The sequence below is a fragment of the Aethina tumida genome, chromosome 1 (genome assembly GCF_024364675.1).
Source record: "Aethina tumida isolate Nest 87 chromosome 1, icAetTumi1.1, whole genome shotgun sequence".
Lineage (NCBI taxonomy): Eukaryota > Metazoa > Arthropoda > Insecta > Coleoptera > Nitidulidae > Aethina > Aethina tumida.
The window spans coordinates 80,107,701-80,128,661 of NC_065435.1; the positions used below are offsets into that span (position 1 = coordinate 80,107,701).

General features: G+C 35.0%; 3 protein-coding genes across 5 annotated transcripts; all 3 read right to left on the reverse strand.

Moving 5' to 3' along the window:
* Positions 1-692: 692 nt before the first annotated feature.
* Positions 693-6,899, reverse strand: LOC109596958 (TGF-beta-activated kinase 1 and MAP3K7-binding protein 2). 3 transcript variants are annotated; one of them, XM_020012563.2, is made up of 7 exons: positions 6,610-6,897; positions 4,996-5,394; positions 4,290-4,937; positions 2,860-3,060; positions 2,555-2,794; positions 1,316-1,372; positions 693-946 (listed from the first exon to the last, which is right to left on the reverse strand). In XM_020012563.2, exons 2-7 carry the CDS (start codon positions 5,372-5,374, stop codon positions 921-923), a joined length of 1,551 nt encoding a protein of 516 aa, XP_019868122.2. In that variant the 5' UTR covers positions 5,375-5,394; positions 6,610-6,897; the 3' UTR covers positions 693-920. The 3 variants fall into 3 exon arrangements, with proteins under 3 accessions (XP_019868122.2, XP_049817154.1, XP_049817153.1); XM_049961197.1 differs by lacking the exon at positions 693-946 and having other exon boundaries at positions 953-1,372; positions 6,610-6,899; XM_049961196.1 differs by lacking the exons at positions 693-946; positions 1,316-1,372 and having other exon boundaries at positions 1,402-2,794; positions 6,610-6,898.
* A 2,919-nt stretch (positions 6,900-9,818) lies between these two features.
* On the reverse strand, positions 9,819-18,362 carry LOC109596926 (brefeldin A-inhibited guanine nucleotide-exchange protein 3). The gene is made up of 17 exons (XM_049961326.1): positions 18,224-18,362; positions 18,023-18,156; positions 17,668-17,968; positions 17,430-17,586; positions 17,164-17,370; positions 16,886-17,110; positions 16,591-16,821; positions 16,301-16,535; positions 15,777-16,242; positions 15,421-15,713; positions 15,216-15,357; positions 14,923-15,151; positions 14,587-14,857; positions 10,665-14,527; positions 10,423-10,578; positions 10,214-10,375; positions 9,819-10,160 (listed from the first exon to the last, which is right to left on the reverse strand). The coding sequence occupies exons 1-14, from the start codon at positions 18,306-18,308 to the stop codon at positions 11,360-11,362; spliced, it is 6,144 nt and encodes a 2,047-aa protein (XP_049817283.1). The 5' UTR covers positions 18,309-18,362; the 3' UTR covers positions 9,819-10,160; positions 10,214-10,375; positions 10,423-10,578; positions 10,665-11,359.
* A 362-nt stretch (positions 18,363-18,724) lies between these two features.
* On the reverse strand, positions 18,725-20,838 carry LOC109596917 (uncharacterized). Its single transcript, XM_020012521.2, has 3 exons — positions 20,737-20,838; positions 20,496-20,673; positions 18,725-19,786 (listed from the first exon to the last, which is right to left on the reverse strand). Exons 2-3 carry the CDS (start codon positions 20,653-20,655, stop codon positions 18,783-18,785), a joined length of 1,164 nt encoding a protein of 387 aa, XP_019868080.1. The 5' UTR covers positions 20,656-20,673; positions 20,737-20,838; the 3' UTR covers positions 18,725-18,782.
* Between the last annotated feature and the right edge of the window lie 123 nt (positions 20,839-20,961).

The following is a 20,961-nucleotide window of genomic DNA, read 5'->3' on the forward strand; positions in this document are numbered from 1 at the left end:
TGGTTTTAGCTACTCTTTTTGCTATAGCCTATCACTGCGGACTCGATACTTTTTATTGGTACCACAGTATTTCTGGTAAAGAAAATTTACAAATATTAACAACATTCAATAAACTAAAAGAATCGTTTCGTTTTAGTTGTCTATTGGATGGTGGCACCGATATGGGCCGGAATTTGGTACTTCTTCTATCTCTACTCTATGGAACACTTTCAGGAAGTGAACATGATCGACAGAACGGTCAGCGTGGTTAAAACAAAGGGCGGATTAACACACACTCTTATTCCGTAATAGATTCTCGTTCGCTTAAAATTAGGATAAGTATTGTTGAACGAGAATACGCACAACTATTTTACGACTTCCAATTTTTGAAACTACATGTGCATAAGTTGATGAGTGAAATTATATACGCCAATTTTTATATTTAATTGTGTAAACGAACGTTTTTTTTTTTTATTTTTAGAAAGCTTGAACATTAACTTAACTGATTGTGACTTGAATTAGTATACATTATAGAAATTGATAGTTTTAAGGCTGTTTGCATTGTTTTAATTTCGGATACATTGTGTATTTACTAAAACACAATACATATTGCATTACAGTGTACTAGCAATAATTTAATTTTTTACATTTTTCTAAAACATGATTCAACTTACGACAAGTCAGTTAAAAAAAAAATGAATAAAACGACAAAATTATTATCAAAATAAGCAATTTATTATTTTAAAAATTACAGAAAAATATGTACATTCACAAAATATCCTCATAGTAGTAATAAATTGATTACTAAATGTTACACATTGTGCAACAAATATAGTGTCGTTTCGATGAGCAAAATTTCCTTAAGTCGTAATAAATAAAATAAAAAAGTATTGCAGTTCAAAATTCTCTAAAATGTTTCTCTTCTTTCACAAAATCTTCAGTCAAAGAACCCACGAATGAATCGTTCCTAAAACACAACCATCATATTTACATCAATTATTTTAACAAAAAGGAAATATTGCTAATATCATACATATAGCTGTGATATCTGTTGTATTAGGCATACACAGTAGTAGCAGTAGTAAGAAAGAGCTTTACTACTGCTAATGTACGGTGTTTTCTAAACAACCAGCAAGTGTTTTCTAAATAAAAAATAAATTAAATGATATTTATTAGGCATTTCCGGTTTAGAAATGATCTTATCATTATTAGTTAGGAATTATGATATAAGTTCGCGAAGATAAATGTTTCAGCGACATACAGTTTTTAGTTGAAAAAACAAAGACAATTAGAGGTGCATAAAGGAAGGCAAAATCATGCTCAAACACTCTCTTACTTCTGGGTAACCTCTGAGTGACGTGAATTTGAATATTATCACCAGGTGCCGCAGATACTGTAAAAATAAAACAATCGTGAACATACTTCTTTTTAAATTACATATTTATTTTATGTACAACAAACAAACGAACAAACAAAAACTACTCATACAATATTTTATAGGGATAATAAATGTACAAAGTTGTTCTAATTTTTGCAGTGCGTTAAGATGATAACAAATTTTAGTCATCTATTCATTATTAACAATGTAATAAAATTTATAAGTTTAATTGTTAACAGTACACAACTACATTGTTACTATATATTGTATAAAAACTATAATTTAACCAAATCACTCTGTTTAAAATATGCCGAATGGTTTAGTTGTGGAGGACGTCGACCATATCACAAAAACTTACTAATTAAATAGGTATAAATAAATTGCCCCGACAAAAACTTGTATTCAATATTTTATTATTCATCTTCAGAATGTATGCCACATTCTTATTAAAATCTTTTTACTGTACTGGGATTAATCATTGGAAGAAGAAAACAAAGTCAATAAATTTAATGAAAAGAAATAGTTTACGCGCACAGACCTATAATCAAAAACATTTCGTATAAGAGCTAAAATATATTATTAAACGAGAAATTGGTAAATAATATTTACATTTCCTATATATTGAATATGCTGTTTAAGGACAATAAATTGCTTGATATGAATAAAGAATAATAATATATGTTTCGAATTTTTGCTTGTATCTATGATATCGAGATGCGACTTCCACCAGTTACTTTGGCCTGTCGTGCTGTGCTTTCTTTATCTACATATAACATAACATAACTTTGAATTATTGTGATGTTCTACATTTTTTCTATACCTGAATAATAGTTTCAGAGAGCCTCCACTAAATTGCAAAACACTCAAAAAAATCAAATAATAAATATCACATAATATCACAGGAAAATTGTGATATGAAGTTCTTGTTAAGAAAAATAAAAACTAAAGGATATAGAATCGTAGATTATTTGTTTGTGATTATGTCATGATCATCGTTATTGTTTGTAATATTATTTCGGTAATCAGTGAAAAGGTGATTGTTATAAACTGTGACAACGTGACTGTTGGAGTTCCGAGGCGTGACAAGCCCCAAAACGTTCGGTTGTGTCGCGAAACTTTCAGCATTCCTCAATGTCAGCTGATCGATAATCTGTTCAGCCGACATGTTCACATTTGGACCGTGACTTTCCCTCGTACCGTGATACGTGGTCCTCGGCATCTCGCACTGCTCGCACTTGCTCAGATCGGGGTGGTTCAGGAATGTACACAGGCTGCAGTTCCAACCTGGAGGCGGTTGAAGCGGCTGAAAGGGTTGTTGTTGCATTGTTGTCGGGGACGAATCCGGTCTCAGATGGGGCACGTGCAACGGTTGTTGGATTGTTGCTGCTGTCGAGGGACGTTGACCCGTGTAAATGTTTGTGTAGATCGAGTCTTGGTCTGGAAATGCGTTCGTTCATTTATCACTCTCACCGAATAAATAACCGAAATAATGTTTGTTTTACCCGTCAGGTTTAGGCATTGCACCTTCAGATGTTTGATCTCCCGTTCGAGTTGTCTCTTCACTTCGTTGTTCAGTCGGTCCTTCTCTCTTTTCTTCCTTAACATTTCCGCGTAGTCGCGCTGCATCACAACAAGTTTCGTTTTGTCGGTCATCAGCTCGATTTTTAACCTGTCAAACCTGGCTTGTTGCTGCTGGACTACACCTGAAAAAAAAAACTGTCGTGTTTGGCTTTTGGCCTTGGACTCTCGAAATATCGGTGCTTTGGGTTATGCGTGGGCACGAAACACGCTCCGTTATTTTTAGAGCGTCTTCGTTGCTTCGTTTTGTGTTTCCCTCTCCGCAATTCAACAACTGAACAACACCTAATAAACATTTTCTAGATTTCACGCAGTATTGTTAGAAAAGCATTTTTTATCCATTCATATTTTCATTGGTCAATTGTGAAACTAGCCAAGTGAAAATTATTTGTTGTAATCAACTGACACCTAGAATATTATTTATTACATTTCTCACGTTTCATTTGGTTTTGACATTTGTCCTGGTATACAATACATAAAAAACTATAATTATCAAACCATCCACAAATAAAATCCAGATGTTTAAGCAGTTTTAAAAATAGACATAATATAAATCAGGCATATGTATTTTTTGTTAAGAAAACACGAAAAATCATCAAAATAAAATTCAATGTACATGAGAAATAATGAAATTATCTCAAGAATTACCCAAGAATTCTTCTAAATTTTCAGTGTTGTTCAGTGAATAAAATTGAAATAGCAAAACAATTTTTAAAAAATTCTAGAAATAAAATCGTTATAATAATTGATTTTATATTGGCACAATATTTAATTAAAAAAATAATTGTTACAAGCTGTTTCAGTCAACTTATACAATATTTAGTTTCAAATTTAGTTTCTCGATTAGACGGGATATTTTCGAGTAAAATCCTTGTGAAATTTGCGCACTCGCACCACGATAAATTGCGGTAAATAACGCACGAAACATTCCACGGACATACATACATTTTCGTAATCTTTCCCCAATCCCCAGGTTTCCACAACCTTACAAGGTCTCCTACAAGACCGACACGAATATACAATTATTTAACCTTGACAATTGTCTCTATTTACACAAATATTTATGGAAACGAACGAACAATTAGCGAACACTGACAGGACAACAAGTTTTTTTTTGGTATAGAAATAATCAACGTTTTTTATACGTCATACCTTATGGCGTGATTTTAAAACAGTACAAACAAAGTTGTATTTTGCATTCTAATAAGTTATTCATTTTTATGCTGTTTACCCACAAAATGAGTCACTGACGCGGTCCATAACTATGGTATTAACGTCAAGTCAAACTATAGTACACCGTGGACAGTCAACAGTACTAGGGCAACAACAGAAAAAACAAGAAAAATTTACTAACCGGAAGGTCCGTCAGACGTGAGCAAACAATCGAGGGATCCGGCTCGTTTCTCCTCATCGATATCCTTCAGTTTGACGCCTTCGTCGAGGTGAAAACTCCTCGGCCTCGCCCTGACCGAGGACACGGTTCCGCCACCTGGTCCGACCGTAATTTGCAGTCTGGACTGGAGGCCGCGTTTCGAATCGAAACTACTCGTGGAATAAGTCAAGGAAGAATTCTGGGATGTAATGTCTATTGGTGGCTGGGGTTCAGACGAAGGCGGACGTAGGGTGAGGTTGACACTAGTAAAACTCCTCGGCGATGGCGCCGACGCCGAGGATGTCGGCGACTCCAACCACGGCTGTGTCGGTGTCACTTGCAGTTGACACACTTTCGGCTTCGTTGCCGTAGGACTTTGTACAACGTCCATGGAACAATTCACGTTTAGCGACAGATTGACCGAGGGCGAGGGAGTGTTCAAGAGCGTGTCAGTAGTTTGTGACGGGGTGGAAACGGTAACGGGACGTTTCTTCGAGGTGAGCGGAGATCTGGGAGGTTTTTTTTCCACAGATGTTAACAGTTTGTGGACGTCGTTGCACTTCGATGAGGTCCGAAGGCGGCGGGATCTGTCTGTTTCATTAAACGAAAAATTGTTTTCGCTTTTGATGCCTGCAAACGAAAACGATTCATGTTGTGGATGGTATTCGTTTCATCGTTTTTCACTTACCTAATGTGTTTGGCCTCTTCGCATAAAACGTGTTGTTATCAACCTTGTTCACATCATTCTTCCTGTCCATTTGGACATTTTCCTCCCCCTTTGTGTAAGCAACAGTCGAGGGGGAAGGGCAGGAAGCCATTGTTTCCGTGCCCACCGTTGTATCATCAGAAACAGGAGATGGAGGCAGTTGGGGACGGGCCATGGGACGCGGGACCGAATTGGAGGACGGGATAAGGGGTGAGGCGGCTTTGGAGGCGGCGGCGAGCAAACAAGAGGAGACTAGGTGATCGGGGGCGGTAGGGAATTGTTGCTTTAGCTCATGGAATAGCTGCATGGTGCGCACTTTCGACGAGGACGAACGGTGTCGGTTTCCACCACCGGCGAACATTGCCGGCCATTATGATCTGTCTGAAATCAAACAATCACCAATCATTTCCATACTCCTTCTTTTAGTCGCATCATTTTAAATAAAACACACACAAACACACATACTTATCCAAGATCACAGTCTTAACTAATATCTTAAAAAAAACATCTAAAATTATATTATCTTATCTTGACGTAGGTTTATTTTAAAGTTAATTTAAAGAATGTTTACGTGTGTCCAATTCTTAAAACAATACAAACAATTCAAATTTTTAACGTAAATCTGTACATCTTAAAGTTGTCTTTAACAAACACAAACACAAAATTTTCCAATTCGGGCTTGTTATTAAAAATTAGTCACGTGATTTTGCAAATTCCACGTAATCTATTTCTTTCGAATACTGACATTTTTCTATAAATTTATAGACGTGATTTTTTGGTGAAAACTTGTAAATGTTAGACCACCTGTTTAGAATAGAAAAAAGCTCGATGCCAAAATCGTAATATGACGTTTTCTCTCCCCGGTTTAATTTTAGAATTCGAATGAATTTCCAAGTGTCACTTGACCGAATTTATTATTTCGTTTTACTTTTTCACACACACACACACACTGAAATGTCATATGTTTCGCAATTATTTTTACATTCAACACACCCACAAAACACAATTTTTATTTTGAAAGTGAAGTACGGCAACATAGCGATTTCGCAATATTGTAATTGTCTAGTTTACCTTTTTTTCTTATGACCGAACACTACAAACATAAACAATTTATTTTATTATGTTAAAAATTATTTATTGCCATAAAAAACATTAGTTTATTTTTAAATACACTGAAAATAGTTAAACGAACTAAAATTCTATATTGAATTGTTCAACACATTTTGACATCTTTAAAAAGTAGAAAACATAATAAAAATTCGCAGATGTGTCAGAAAAAAAGTAATATTTCATAAAAATACCATTTACATAAATGTCCACAGAAACGTCAAAACAAATCAACAAGTTTTTAACCATCTTGTAAGAACTATGGATGTTTGATAATCACTGTAATTTTTTGCCTCCGTTTTATCATATGCGTATTTAGAATAATTTTTTTTTCTTTTTATTAAGTATTTTCGAAAGTGACTTGGTTTTGCAGCGGGGGCGTCTAAAATGACGTCAAAACTGACGTTCTACATACCACAAAAGTGGGCGAGAGAAATCTTACAAACGTGCACTCACAATCGAATCGAAATACTATAAAGGAAAACCTACCGAAATCACATAACAGACTTCGACGTTAATCCCAATGCAACGCTACACACACATACACACACAAACACGCACACACACACACACACAACACGCACGCACAACAACTGACAATCACAGCACACACTATTTCTTAGGTGTTCGAAAAACAGCAACTATCGGACAAGTGTCAAAAACACGCTAGAAATCAGTGTCGTAAGGGCGGAGTGAAATGGGGGCGATTAATTAGGTGTTTGTTCGTGTACGTGTCGTAAACACGGGTTTCGGCAATAGACTGATGGACTAATGGACTGATGGATGCTGTTCTATTGGGACGTAAATAGAATGATGAAAACGTCACAGGTTGTGTTGCTAGCGCCCGCAACAAGTTTCCACTGTTCACTACATTCAGTGACCTCTGTTGCGCGCTTGTTTAACCACAATTGTCCATTACAGAAATTAATTTTTAAACACTTTAACATGTCAAAGCTTGATTTGGATCAGGTCCAGGTTTGGATCATAGAAAAATCCAGGTTGAAAATTACATGTAACTCGAACACGAAAAAACTGTTCAATTTATTTATCTTTATTTAAGCTTATGTATCTTCTGCCGGTCTTAGTTACCATATTTGTTCAATTCTTCGATAGTATTTTTACAGTTTTTATATATAAAATGATGTATTTGCAATAAGAATATTCTGAATATTAGATATATGTAGAGTTAATTTTAATCCTAGTATTCTGGCACCTAGTAGTACTAGTTTATTTTATTTTACTTTTATTTAATATTGTTAGTAAAACTACTATAATTGGTTTGTTTAATTATGTTTCAGTTACTGTTACTCTTTGGTTATGAGTCCTAAAAAGTATAAATGCTTGACGATTGCTGAAAAGAAGAAGTTAATCGAAAAAATAGAGAGAGGTGAGAAGAAAAGTGATGTTGCAAAAAAATTTAAGATACCCCTGAGTATTCTCTCAACCATAATAATGCACAAAAAGAAAATTTATGCTGCTCAATCTGCTGGAGTACGGAAAAGAACTACTAAAGGTGAAATTCCTCGTCTGAAAGAAAGCCTGGTCATTTGGCTAAGACAGGAGAGGACAAAAAGTGTCTTTTAGCGGAAATTTGTTCGTGTAGACACTTAGAGTAGTGTTAATGATGCAGTTTGCTTAGATTGGCATGGTAAATTGAAGACTTTGAAAACTATGATGCCCGAGACATTTTAAATACTAATGAAATTGGCCTATTTTTCAAATGTTTATCTTACAAGAAGCTTACTTTTAAAGATTAAAAATGTCATGGGGAAAACATAGTAAAGAGAGGTGACAGTTTTACTTCCAATAAATATGAACGGATCGGAAAAACTTAAATCCTTAGTGACAGGAAAAGCAATGAAACCGCGATGTTTCAAAGGAGTGAAATCGTTTCCTACTAAAGCTTGGATGACGACAGAATTTTTTAACAATTGACTTTTAACAGTTAATGGGGATTTGAAACGACAAAAGCGGAAAATTTTACTCTTTTTAGACAATTGCACTGTCCATAACAGTCCTCTTACATTGTCCAACGTAGAACTCTACTTCTTTCCTCCGAATACAACTTCCAGGGATCATCCATAATTTTAAGACGTTCTATCGCAAAAAAATTGTTAAGCTCGTTTTACAACCTCTCGAGAAGCAGCTAACTGCGAAAATCACAGTTCCGACGGATATTTTACTGATTGACAAGGCATGGAGAACCGTAACATCCCTAACGATTTTCAACTGCTTCAAAAAATCCGGTTTCATAAAAGAAGATCAGGAAAATCTTCCAATAATTACGCATGATGAAGAACCAGCAATAGGACCACTACTGGACATCAGCGGTGAGAGTTTTTAGGTTCACTAACCGATGGCGAAATTTTCTCTGAGACAGATATAAATGAAAAAAGCAACGATGAAGATGAGGACGATACATCAGAACCTTTGGTAGAGGTGTCAGTTAAGGAAGCAAGAGCCCCATTCGACACCTTACAAAGCTCCTGTCAATAAAACGAAAGCGGTGAAAAAGCATTTCAGGCATTTTTTCTCTTGAAAAAAGTTATTGAGCAGTCTCAGCAGAAGCAATGTGATTTGAAGCAAACCAATAAACATAGTTCTTTCGAAATATTAATTAATTCACATTAACTTTTGTCATTCTTAAAAAAGAGCAGTTAATAAATAATAATTGATTATCAATTTCAAAAATTTCGAATATATTCATATTTGATATTTCAAACACTCGATAATTCGTAATATTCCGTCGAGTTTCGAATTAACGAGAGTCCACTGTATATACAAACGTTTTATGGATATTAGTTTCTTAAAACAAATTTCATTCCGAGTTTGAAGTTCCAAAGATGCCAAACGTGTCTAACGAAAGTTCACAGAAAGTTGGTTTGCAGAATGGCCACACTGATATGCAGTAAATCTTACTGCGGTATGCTTTCAACAACTTCTTTCTGTGAATTTTTCTTATGGTAATCGGATAATAGGTGTCCGAAAAATTGTGCTTTTACATTGGGGTTTAATACAATACTTAAATGATATTGCCCTATTTTTGTAGTGTAATAATATTTATTAAGCTATAAAACCAAACTAAAATATTACAATAAAAACATGTAATACATGTAAATGCTTTTCATATGGCCGACCAACAAATGTTATTGCATCTGTCTGTATTCCATCTTACTTATATTAGGCCAGATAGGTATTAACAAAAAGATAAAAAAATTGACAATTGCGTAGAAGTGTATATTTAGGTTAGGACAGCAAATAATCGTAAATAAATTTAACAAATATCTTTGGTATTATCAAATTTGTATTAAAATTTTGTTCAAAACATTATTCAAATTTTGTTCAAAACGTTATTGTGACTGCCAATATAATGTATCAATACAATTCTGAGCAATATTAACATAATAAGTTGTCCCTCTGACAAAAAAACGAGTTTTTGGATGTTGTCTAATAGTTCTTTACCAGCTTGCGTCGCAGTAACTTTTTGGTGGGCAACCTTTTATAGAGTTAATCGTACCAATGATAATTATTACCCTTCTACATGTCTTATGAGTTCAGCGGATGAAAACCAAGGGAGTGCATTTAATTCGAATTTTATAATAACATACTATAATTAATGGATCAGTAAAGGAAGTGAATGGGATACATTATCCTTGATTAAATTGAAATTAAAACAATATTTTTTTTTTGTTGCGACAATAATCTTACTCTATATTCTCTCTTATTGATATCATAATACAGAAAATTTAAAATTTTCTATTTTATCCTTATAACTAATAATAAGAAAACAAAATGACACTAATAAAAATATTATTAAATCTGAATTTGTGATAACCTCTCTGTGAATGCTGCATCTAAAAACTATCGTGTATATATCAAACCCAAAAAATTATTTTCTATTATGAAATATTTAATACCAGAGTAACATTAAATAGAACTTTTTTTATTAGTGTAATGTCAGCATAAATTTTCACCGTCCATTTGGGTAAGCTTTGAACATTAATGTCACTTATGGGATAATTGTGTACATAATAATATCCCTAAAATAATAAAAATATAATTTAAAAATTATTAAATTTATTTTATTCTTTACCTTTTTGATTGGACATGTTTGAACAAAATGTTCTAAGTAATCATTGTGTTTCAAAAATTTCTGTCTATTCTCCAGTTGAAAAATATGGCAATAATTTTCCCTAAATATAATACCAGATTCGCGGAATTGATTGTTTGTCCATTTGAATACTTTAAATGACATCTGAAATTCGAATTTAAGTTTACGAATTTAGTCATGTATATATTTACTTCGTAGTTGTTTTCAGTGAAATCGCGAATTACATTTAGTGTAAAATTAATATATGTCCTTTTATTAATGTTCTTAAATTTTATATCTGCATTTCCATAATATTTGTCCATCCAAATTTGCTCGATTCTTTCTACAAGCACAACTCTAGAAACACACTAAAATAAAACAGGAAAATAAAAGAGAAATAAACTCCTTCTCTTCATATATATATATATATATATATATATAATAATATACTTACGTAAGTTTTAAAAATAAACACAAATATAATAAATATTTGCGAGAATACCATTGTCTCAAATGGAATATCTGGAATTGTTGTAAATTGCAACATAAAATTACATTATAATAGTTCAGTTATAATTATTATAATCACAGTTATAATAATGAACAAAATATGCATTTTATCAATTGCAATAATCAAATCGAATTGTATGAATAAACGGTATTTATTGTTCCAAATCTATTTAGATTTAAAATTGAAATAGGCGTACGCTTATATGTTTTATTGCTGAACTAAACTAACATATTTATATAATTGCAATAATTTACTTTACACCAATATTTGTTTATAAATAAATAAATAAATAAATATATGTATGTATGTATGTATGTTTGTTTGTATACATTGGTTAAAGATAAATTTTGGTAAAATTAAAAAAAATTATTCATTTCATTTCATTGTATCACAAGTATCTTTCGTAAATCGCCTTCCTATCACATTACCTAAAAAATTGGTTAAAAACAATATTTTTACCATGTTGTTATGTTCCAAAATACAACATAACGAATGAAGCAGGACGGAACAAAAAAACAGTAATGTTAAAAAATACAATATTTTAGCGATCTCGTATGTGTCTCTACAATCTTAAAGCTCGTTTTACATGAAGCTAAAACACCGAAACTACTGATCCCAAGTTTCCATGTAGATTATAATTAAAAATTATCGTGATCGACAAAAGAAATGTTCATGCGATGTAAAAGTAATTCTGCCGCTTCTTTTATCTTTTCGTTTTGTGCGCCAATCAACATTACAGCTCCTTGTTTCAGAACTGTCGCCAAAGGCGACAACTTTTCCGATGACAAGCTACTCAACAACTCTAAACATGCTTCCATTGTTTCTATTCTTGTTGTCTTGAACGCTTCTGAATCCTTAAAAATGCTTAAACTTCTTTGCTGTTGAATTTCTGGAGGCACTGCTTGTGGCGGAGGAATATAACTATCGAAAGGATTCAACCGCTGTCCACTTTCATTTTTATCCTGCTGATTTTGAGGTCTGTACTTCTGGAGGAGGTGCAACTTTGCTTGTAACTCCCTTTCCGACTTGGACCTCTCCATTGGTTTGGTAGTTAAATGAGCATTGTTGTTGTCGGTGGAAATTGTTGATTTGCGCATTTGCAATAGGGTGTTGGTGTCGTACTTTATTACATTCGTCGTTGCTGGTTCGACATAATTTGAAGATTTGGCCAATTTAGCTGCCATCTCGTTTGTTTCGTCGTCTGTCGATGTGTCCGGTTTAGTTTTGCGTTTATCCTGTTTTAATTCCGGTTCGAAAACGTTGTCGTCGTCGCTTTTTAAATTTGGAAGGATGTCGCGTTCCAAGTAGCTTTCCGAATCTGTGCTGGTGCTAAAATTATCGTCGTCTTGTTTGAAGTCTGACAATTTGAACGGTTTTTCTGGCACGTCTTCATTCTCGGAATTTACAATTTTGTTCACGTGATGGGGAGATGACTTTTCGGCATCGCTGTCGACAGCTTCATCGGGAATGTTGATGGTCAAACTAATGTACGATTCGCACAGTGCCTCCCACTTCGTGTGCAGTTTTTTTAAGAACTCCTCGATATAGTCCAAGTCAGTCAGACATTTTCTTTTTTCTTCTCTAGCCAAAATATCTTTCAGATCCTTCGGATGAATACGATACTTTTCTATTCCGTCCAGACACAACTCAATCAGAACAATTATCTGCACGACTTCCGAAGTGTTCGCTTGAGTGTACAGGTTGGCAGCTTTGCCTAAATTGCCGACTTTTTGAGTGAGAAACTTAAGCCCAGGTCTTACGTCAAACTCCTTGGCTCGCATGTTAGAAATCTCCAAACATTTCAATAGTATATTGATATGTTTGGCATTTACGTGACTCAAGATGCCTCTTAAACTGCACGAGTTGATCTGCAAAATGCTCAGAATCGGAGTGATGTGTGTTAAATTTTGTAACAACGCACTGCTTATTGTTTGCACTAACATCTGATGAGCCAAAATTCCGACGACCATATTCCTAAACGGCACGCGAACCGTGTACAAATCGATATTCAGTGCGGAAGCCATGTCCATTGGGTACAACAAAAACACGTAACTCCGATCATCGATCAGTATGCCGTTGTTGTCACAGTCGCAACTTTTTCCCGTGCATTTTGGGCAGTTTCTTTGACACTGCATCAGGAAAACTTGACGTGATAGTTCGTTTAGTCGTTCATTTTCCGATACGGAACTGTCTTTCCTGGCAGCAACCTTAACTGTAGCCAAGTCTCCATAGAAACTGTCGGAATTCTCTTTGAATGCCAGCGTTAATTGTTGCAAGGGATTGAGAGTGACTGTACAAGCTCTGTGCAATGAGACCACAAGAATTTCCCATTGATTGATAGTGAGAATTTTTCCGGCGCTCAAAATTATGTGTCTCATACAGCTTGTTCCTAATCTGGCTATGTTTTCAGAAGGTTGGGCGCAACATTCGATCAATATTAATAGAAGCTGTTTCAACGCCAATGTTGCGGCTGGATTTTCCATATCCATATTCTTTTTCTCTTCTTGTGTAATGTTCTCTTGAAGTTGATGTAAATAGTCGACAACCAATTCGCTCGCCAAACCGCAACAATGTTTAAAGTTCTGCCAAACGTCTCCAGGTTTGTGCACTTTCGCGTTTTGCCTCAACCAATTTTGTACCATCGGTAAAAGTAAATGATTGATGCAATACAGCCCGAAACTAATACCGGGATTGTTGATTAAATCTCTGATCAATTTGAATAAAGTTTCGACAACGTATGGTTGATTTTTATTTGCCGACATCACCGAAGCGCTAGACAAGCCTTCCAGAAGTATGTACCAAATCTTTAAAACGTTACTTTGCCTATCCATTTTTGAAAGTGTGATGTTTGCTTTCTCGCAATCATCGAAATCATTTCTGGTCGATAAAACTTTGTAACTGATTTGATCGATATTATCCTGATTAAAACTGACTATTTCTATGTTTTGTATAACGGGATCGACAAGTTGCGGATTCGTGTCGATATTCATTCTGTGCGTCATGTTGAATGTCGGACATTTGGGCATGTTATACATTACGGAGAGAATAGCTGCACAATTTTGTAATAGTTTCAACGATTCGATGCACAAATCTACCGGTCCAATAAGCAACTTCGATGGAAAGTCTGACTCTTTGTCAAGGAAAAGACTCCTTTTCTCTGTTGGAGATTTGATCACGCTGTTTAATGGTTCCGAAGATTGCTCCTCGAAGTTACTGCTCTTTATATGTGACAGAAGACATAAAATATAATCTAAGGCCGCGTTTGCAAAGACCAATGTGTTATCGGTCGATAAAAATAATCGGAAAACATCAAGAATGGCGGCGGCATTGTTTTTAGCGTTTGCGACTCTTAAAGTACCAAATAGCGGCCTCCAGCCTGAACAAATTTCGGTCCTGTTAGCTTCTACAAATTCGCACAAACACGCGACAATCTGGTCTTGCACATCCAGATCGCATAGTTCTAAACAAAGTAAGTTTTCGAACGGTTTCAAGAGAGCTTCGTTGAAATGGAAATGGGGAAGTTCAGCTTGTTCGTTTAATAAGGCGGTCACCGAATCGTGGATGCAGCTGATGGCTTTTTTCGAAACGGATCGATCTTTGTGACAAGAAGCTTGCATGAAGTGAGGCCCCACTATTGACCATATTTTCATTATGTGTATCAAAGGACGACCCGATTTTATACATTTCAATGTCACTTCACCAATGCGGTGGAGTAACAGCGTGGCTGGTGGTTTTTGTTGGGATTCAGGATGTTTCTTCCACCATTTCTTCAATTTTCCCGGAGTCTCTTCGTATCTTGTAAATAGCTAGAACATAATTGAATAGATAATATTGTAGTTTCAATGTTTACGTGACAAACACTTACTTGTGCATGAGATGCTTTGCATAATTCGTTTAAAAATCCACATAAGCCTGGCAAAGATAACCTCAGAGCGGCCGAATGAAACAATTCATCTGCTTTTTGACTCAACACGCAACAAACTTTGGCCGCGTGGACGCCTCGAAGGACACCTTGTCCTTGGGCATTGTTAACGCCGCTTCTTTCAATTATTTCCGCAATTGTTGCGTCGTTTTGGGTTCCGGAATTTTGCTCGGAAGAATAGGTCGAATTGTGGAGGAAACTATAAACATCCACACTAAAAATAAACAATTATCGTATGTACCGTATTGTAAGAATTGGACCGTTTTTATAAATTATTACCATGTTTCTTCGTCCGTTCCTGTAATATTGAAACTCATATTGAGTTTGTTGTGCGAATCGGAAGAACATGTGACTGAAGTAATTGTATTATTTTGAGTACTTTGTGCCACCATTAACAATTGGGTGGATCCCGTTTTACTAAAGAGAGCGTGTTCTAAGCTTGCTACGGCAACGCACGCGTTGAAAACGTGCGGCCAACATGGAGAACTGTGGCAACCCAAAGCCAATCCTAAAACAGAAATAATGATGATAATAATGTTTAATGATTTATTCCTTGACATTCTTCTTCTGACCTTTGGAAAGTAAAACGTCCAACGAAAGTGCATGCGAGGCTGGCAGTTTTGGTCCCTGCGATTTGCATGAAGAAGTCGATAATAGACCTAAAATGCTGCTACTTCTCGCTTGTAACTTCAATGTATTGCTCAAACTTGCTGCCTGAAATAGGCAACACTCATTCATTCATTCTGATTGCTTTTATTTATTATTTATAATTATTACCTTGTGTAAACCTTCTAAACTGGCCGTAATAATATCCTCCCTTATTCGTTGCCTGTTTTTCTGTCTCGCTCTTCTAGCTACCAGTCTGCTTAAGGTGGACGTAGAGGTAGAATTGGGTGGATCGTCCAAAGGTGCGCCCAAAACAGTGACCACAGAGGTCCAACAACATGTCAAAATTCTACGTGACAATTTAATTCCCGCCTCGATTTCCGGACTAAATTCCGGTGTTCCAGATACCTTTTGCAACTTTTGCCAGTCTGTTAATAATTGTGATGGGCACAAACCACCTACATCTAAAAAATAATTTTTAATGAACATTTATTGTCCCTTGCCAATTTCAAACATTGTTTTTATACCTGTCAGGAGATTTATTAAAGCAGGTTGCGGCGAACATTTTGGATCGTAACCTGTAGAAAGTAACAACGATTTTGCTAAAACATTTTGATAGAGTTCACATAACCAGGTTGCAGATACGTATACTAAAACGCCACTTCCGTGAATTTCTTCTACAAATTGAGCTTCCGTTGTTGGTACACTTACACCTTTGCTGTTTTCGTCGTAATGCCCACATTGAATCAGATTTAGATCTAAAAGTAGTGCCGAATAAGTGGCTAAATAAATCCCGTCAGCGTTCATGATTGTTGGAAATTCATAGTTCTGTGCAGAATTGTGTTGGCAACATTTCGACGCAAATTCTTGTAAAACTTCGTCAACTTGAATTGAAGACCTCAAGGCCATCAGATTGGGCAACAAGATGTGCTGCAACGTCTTCACAAAATGCCTTGCATTGTGTCTCTCGACGTCCGTATTGCATTCTTCAACCTAAAACAACAATTGAGGCAATCAACTTTGAGAGTGGTCGGTTAGAAAAGAAACATACGCCGCTTCGTCCCAGATTTAACGACTTGGGAATTTTGTGCAGCTTCTGCAGCTGTTGACTGGTTAAAAAACTGTCGTCATCCATAATACTATCTTCAGACTGGCTGCCGTATTCCTCCGGTCCTTCCGTCGCGCCCGAACAATCCGATTCGGACCCACCTTCCAAGTCGGGAACGTTCCCTTCGATTCCGCTACTGTCCGAATCGCTGTGGTATTTTAAATTTGCCACCACATCTCTGTAAGTGAGCAATTTTTTTAATAGTATGTAAGATGAAATTACGAGACACCCACCTGTAGGGTTTAGGAAGTCGTGCTAAAAATTGATATGTTAACGGTCCGGTATAATCGGCCTGCTCCAATGTGATATAACGCGCGTTCGTAGTTTCCGCATCTTCCAAATTTAATCCTTCGCCGCGACATAAAGCCTCCAGACTGCCCAGTAAAGCTCCAATACATTCCACGCTCGCCAGTAGAACTGCCGAATCTGTGCACTGTGCCGACTCTTCTATGGAATCCATGATTCTATAAAATGTCAATATTCATATTTATTTCATGTGTTTGATATGATTTTATAATTGTTATTTACAGTCTTATTATAGCCATATCGTCCCCTGCGTGTCTGTGAATTGGTCCAGATAAAAGTAACAGATCGGCTAGTCTTCCAGGTGATCTTAGTAATTCTCTGGCAGCTCTAAGTGGTTCTAATCGTTTCATGGGACTTGGCAACAGTAACATTCTGTGAAAAAGTGCCTCCAACACTGGTCGTAAAGCTCTCTCTCTTCCAACTAGCCGAACCACTTGAATGCCGATACTAAAATGAACAATTTTATAATGATTAATTGACATATGTATTGTGTATAACACCTGTAGACTATTTTCGATTGATTTGTAGTTAAACTTTGACCTTGCGGATCACCAGGAGCTCCCAATAGCGATAACAACGCGGGACAAAATCTTTGCCACAAAAATGTGGTGAAATGTACATTTGTGTGTACACTGTGTGGTAAAGTGTTCACCAATGTCAGCAGGCATTCCAAAAGAAAAACTATCATGTCGTTTGATTTTGGTAATCTACAATAAAAAATTGTTTAATTAAAATGTTGATTAAAAATTGCGCATAAATCCAGTACGATTTGATTTCTTCTAGTCGGCTACATAGGTACTGCATAACCGGAATTGCTTCGTTGAAACAAGCAACAGCAGATGTTTTTGTATAAACCATTTCAGCACTGCTTCCGCTGTTTTTATGTTTCTGTTGATGTTGCAGGATTTCCTGACACTCTTCATCTAAAAATAACAGACAAATAACAGAGATTTCTTCAAAACGTTGTTATTTGTATTTGTGTATTTGTTGAAGATTAAACAAACCTAAAAAGGTGCAAAATGCGGTGAGAGTTTGGGAAGCGGCTGCCTGGGCAGCTGCACGAACTGGTTGTGTGCCATTTTCGTAAGCTTCGCCGCAACGACTGATCATCAACATCACTAAACGTCCATTTAACGCCCAACTAGCTGAACAGGCCAAGTTTAAAATTACTCTCAGGATGTGAACTTGTGTATCTTCGTATTGGGCCAAAATAGAACAAGTGGCGAGTAAAAGTTGAGCCGGTAGCCACAACGAATCGTCCTCTGGTTCCGTTCCAGATTGGAAACGTTCATCTCTCACGATTTTCTACATTATATAATTAAACACGCTTGTTGTCAAACATTTCAAATGACCACTTACGTTTAATCCACTCAAAGCTAGTTGTACCAGCTTACTTCTCTTGGATTCCAAAGCTAATTTTAAAGGTAAAAAACAAACAGTTCTCAATTCATGACTCGGATTCCTCATCAAATTGTTTTGGGCCGCCAACAAATCTAAAACAAATAATGTGAATCCATCCATATGGACGTACATATGGATGAGGATAAAACGATTCCTCACCGTGTGCTTCTTGAGATCTTTGCTTCAAATTTGACAGCTTGGAGCCTCCTGCTTCTTTGACTATGCTCAAAAGTAAGTCTTCCATTTTTTATTTGTAACACATTCGTTCGAACAAGAAACAGGATAAAATGAAAACAACACTAAGGTGACATGTTGTGTGAGTTTTCCGAGCGTTCGAGATTTAGTTTGATCATGCTCAGTTCGTTCAATCAATAAAACGACTACTCCGCCAAGCAACAAGTTGTATTTCCTGCGATAACCACCAGGAAATATATTATTTCCCTTTTCACTGATAAATACGCACTGTATGTGCATATAGTGTGTAACTTTTAAAGAGTATAAGAAAAAGATACTTTTCATCTTTAGATCTAAGTCAAATTTTAGATTGAAATTATTTTTTGTCGACAATTTAATACTGACTAAAATCAGTACAAAATATAGTATAGTAATTTAATTGTTCCCTTACTAAAAAATTATGAATTATTATATGAAACAAAATAATATTTACTCATCTGTATTTATTAAAACTGAATATAAAATATGTATAAATTCATAAATATTAATGTAAAACATTTTTGCAGTAGTTAGAATCGGCTTGCATATGGAAACAAAACGGTTTCAACGATTTTTTAATGACATATTTCGGCGACATGTCTTTCGTTTTTGTTTTCCTCAAATTGATTAAAATTTCCTCGATAAAAGCGTGACATTTGGTCTTTGACAAAATGTGATAGCCACCCTCGTCCACTTTCACCATTCCTGACGCTAATGTTTCAAATTCTAGCTTTGTGTGTTCCAAAAAATTTAAATTATCTTCTCGTTTTGTTCTGTTTTGTTTAGATGTACCAATAAGAATATGTGAGAAATTTCCTCCGGAATAATTCAAGTCAAATGTAATACCTGCAAACTGCCAAATTTGCAATGTTCTCGCTGCAAAAACCAGCATGTTCTCTTTCAAATGTTTCCAAGAATTCTCCAAATTTGAACCGTGAAATAACTTATGAAAACTAGTATTAGTTTTCATGATTCTAGGATGGTTTTCCATGATTTTTGCCAAATTTTTCTCTGTGCTTGTAATTGTAATCTTCGGTATTGGATCAGCAGTGATATTTTTGCGAGTGTTCAAAAGAATATCCAAAAGTCTTTTTGCACCCATTTGAACGTTGAATTTTAGTTCTTCCAGTCTTTTATCTAAATTTATTTCTCTTTTAAACAAAAATCGTTTGTTCTCTCTTTTCGTTCTGTTTTTCTCTGTAGCCGATTCAATTTTCACGAAAGCGCTCCCATTAAGTTTCCTATTGTTTTCTGTATCAATAGAAATTAGATTGATAGTGAAATTTGGAAACGTTGTTAAAACTGTCTCCAACATTTTTAATTGTTTGTAGGTCCAGTTTCCGTGATGTATTAAATGAATTGTGGTTTCGTTAAATAAATTTTCTCCATTTTCTGGTATGCATCTCAATGTTCTGTGATGGGTTGACGAGGTGGATAAGAGACAGATGAATCCAAAGATTAGTAGAAAACTCGCCAAAATCGTTGCAATGTGACAACCAGTTATTTGATCTACAACACACAAAATTATTATATTATTTTTTATGATGATGATACCTGTCACGTTTTAAATAACACATATTTCGTACTGAGAAAAGTGGGTTAACCTGTGTGATGTTTAAAAAATTCAAGGTCTTCTACAAATTATTTAATATGATAATAACTATTTTCCGTTTTATTTTTCAACATTTAAATATAAGCAGAACATCCCTGTACCGTTAATATTTGAAATTCGATTTAATTGATAGATGTTTCCTTTTAAGATGTTTTGAGTGGACTAATTTTTAGTAGTACATCACTGAATTCCGGTTCATACGAAGTCCCATAAAAAGTTATTACGTAATAATATTATTTTCTCATCAATATATTTTTAGAATATTTTTTAAAAATAAGTCAAGGTTGTTGAAATTTTAACTGAATAAGCAGTTTTTGATTATTGTTTGAAATGTAACTAACTAAATAAATGGCTGGCCAACAGAGACAAATATATACCATATATTTTTACAGAAACTCGTTCTACTGCGAAAGTCGAGGATTATATGCGAATTCTTGTAATATCTAATAATGACTGAAAACTATTTTAATAACACCATAAAAAACTTATAGCCAATTTTTGACACGATGTTCATACTTATTTGTTCACATACGCTCATTAAAATTAAATAATAATAATAATAATAATAATAATAATAATAATTATAGTAATAACTTGTATAATTACTTGGCCATTGTGTTAAAATCGCCGTGGCTCCGGAATTAATATTGTGCCAACGTCCCTTTTCGAAATAAAATCGTCCATTTGTTTTCGAATTTCTTTCGTTCGATGATCCGTCAACAAAATAGAGCAATAAAGGATACTTTTCTTCCATTTTTAACTTCATTTTTCACCAAATTTCATCCTGGAATAGTTGAAAATTGTTAGTCTTTCGAATTAGAACAAATTATCACACAATTTTTCTTACAATATGAATGAATTCGACTTTAAAAAAGTGACAAAGAATGTCACTCTGATTTTTACAAAAGTCCAACTTGACAACTTGTATACGCATTTACGAATGATACAAATTAGTTTGTTTCGACATTTTACTTGTTTTTAAAATGAACGTCAAACAATTTGCAATAGAATATAATATTTATGTTTATGTTATAATGTAAATGTACAAGTAGGTATATTTGTTTTTGTTATC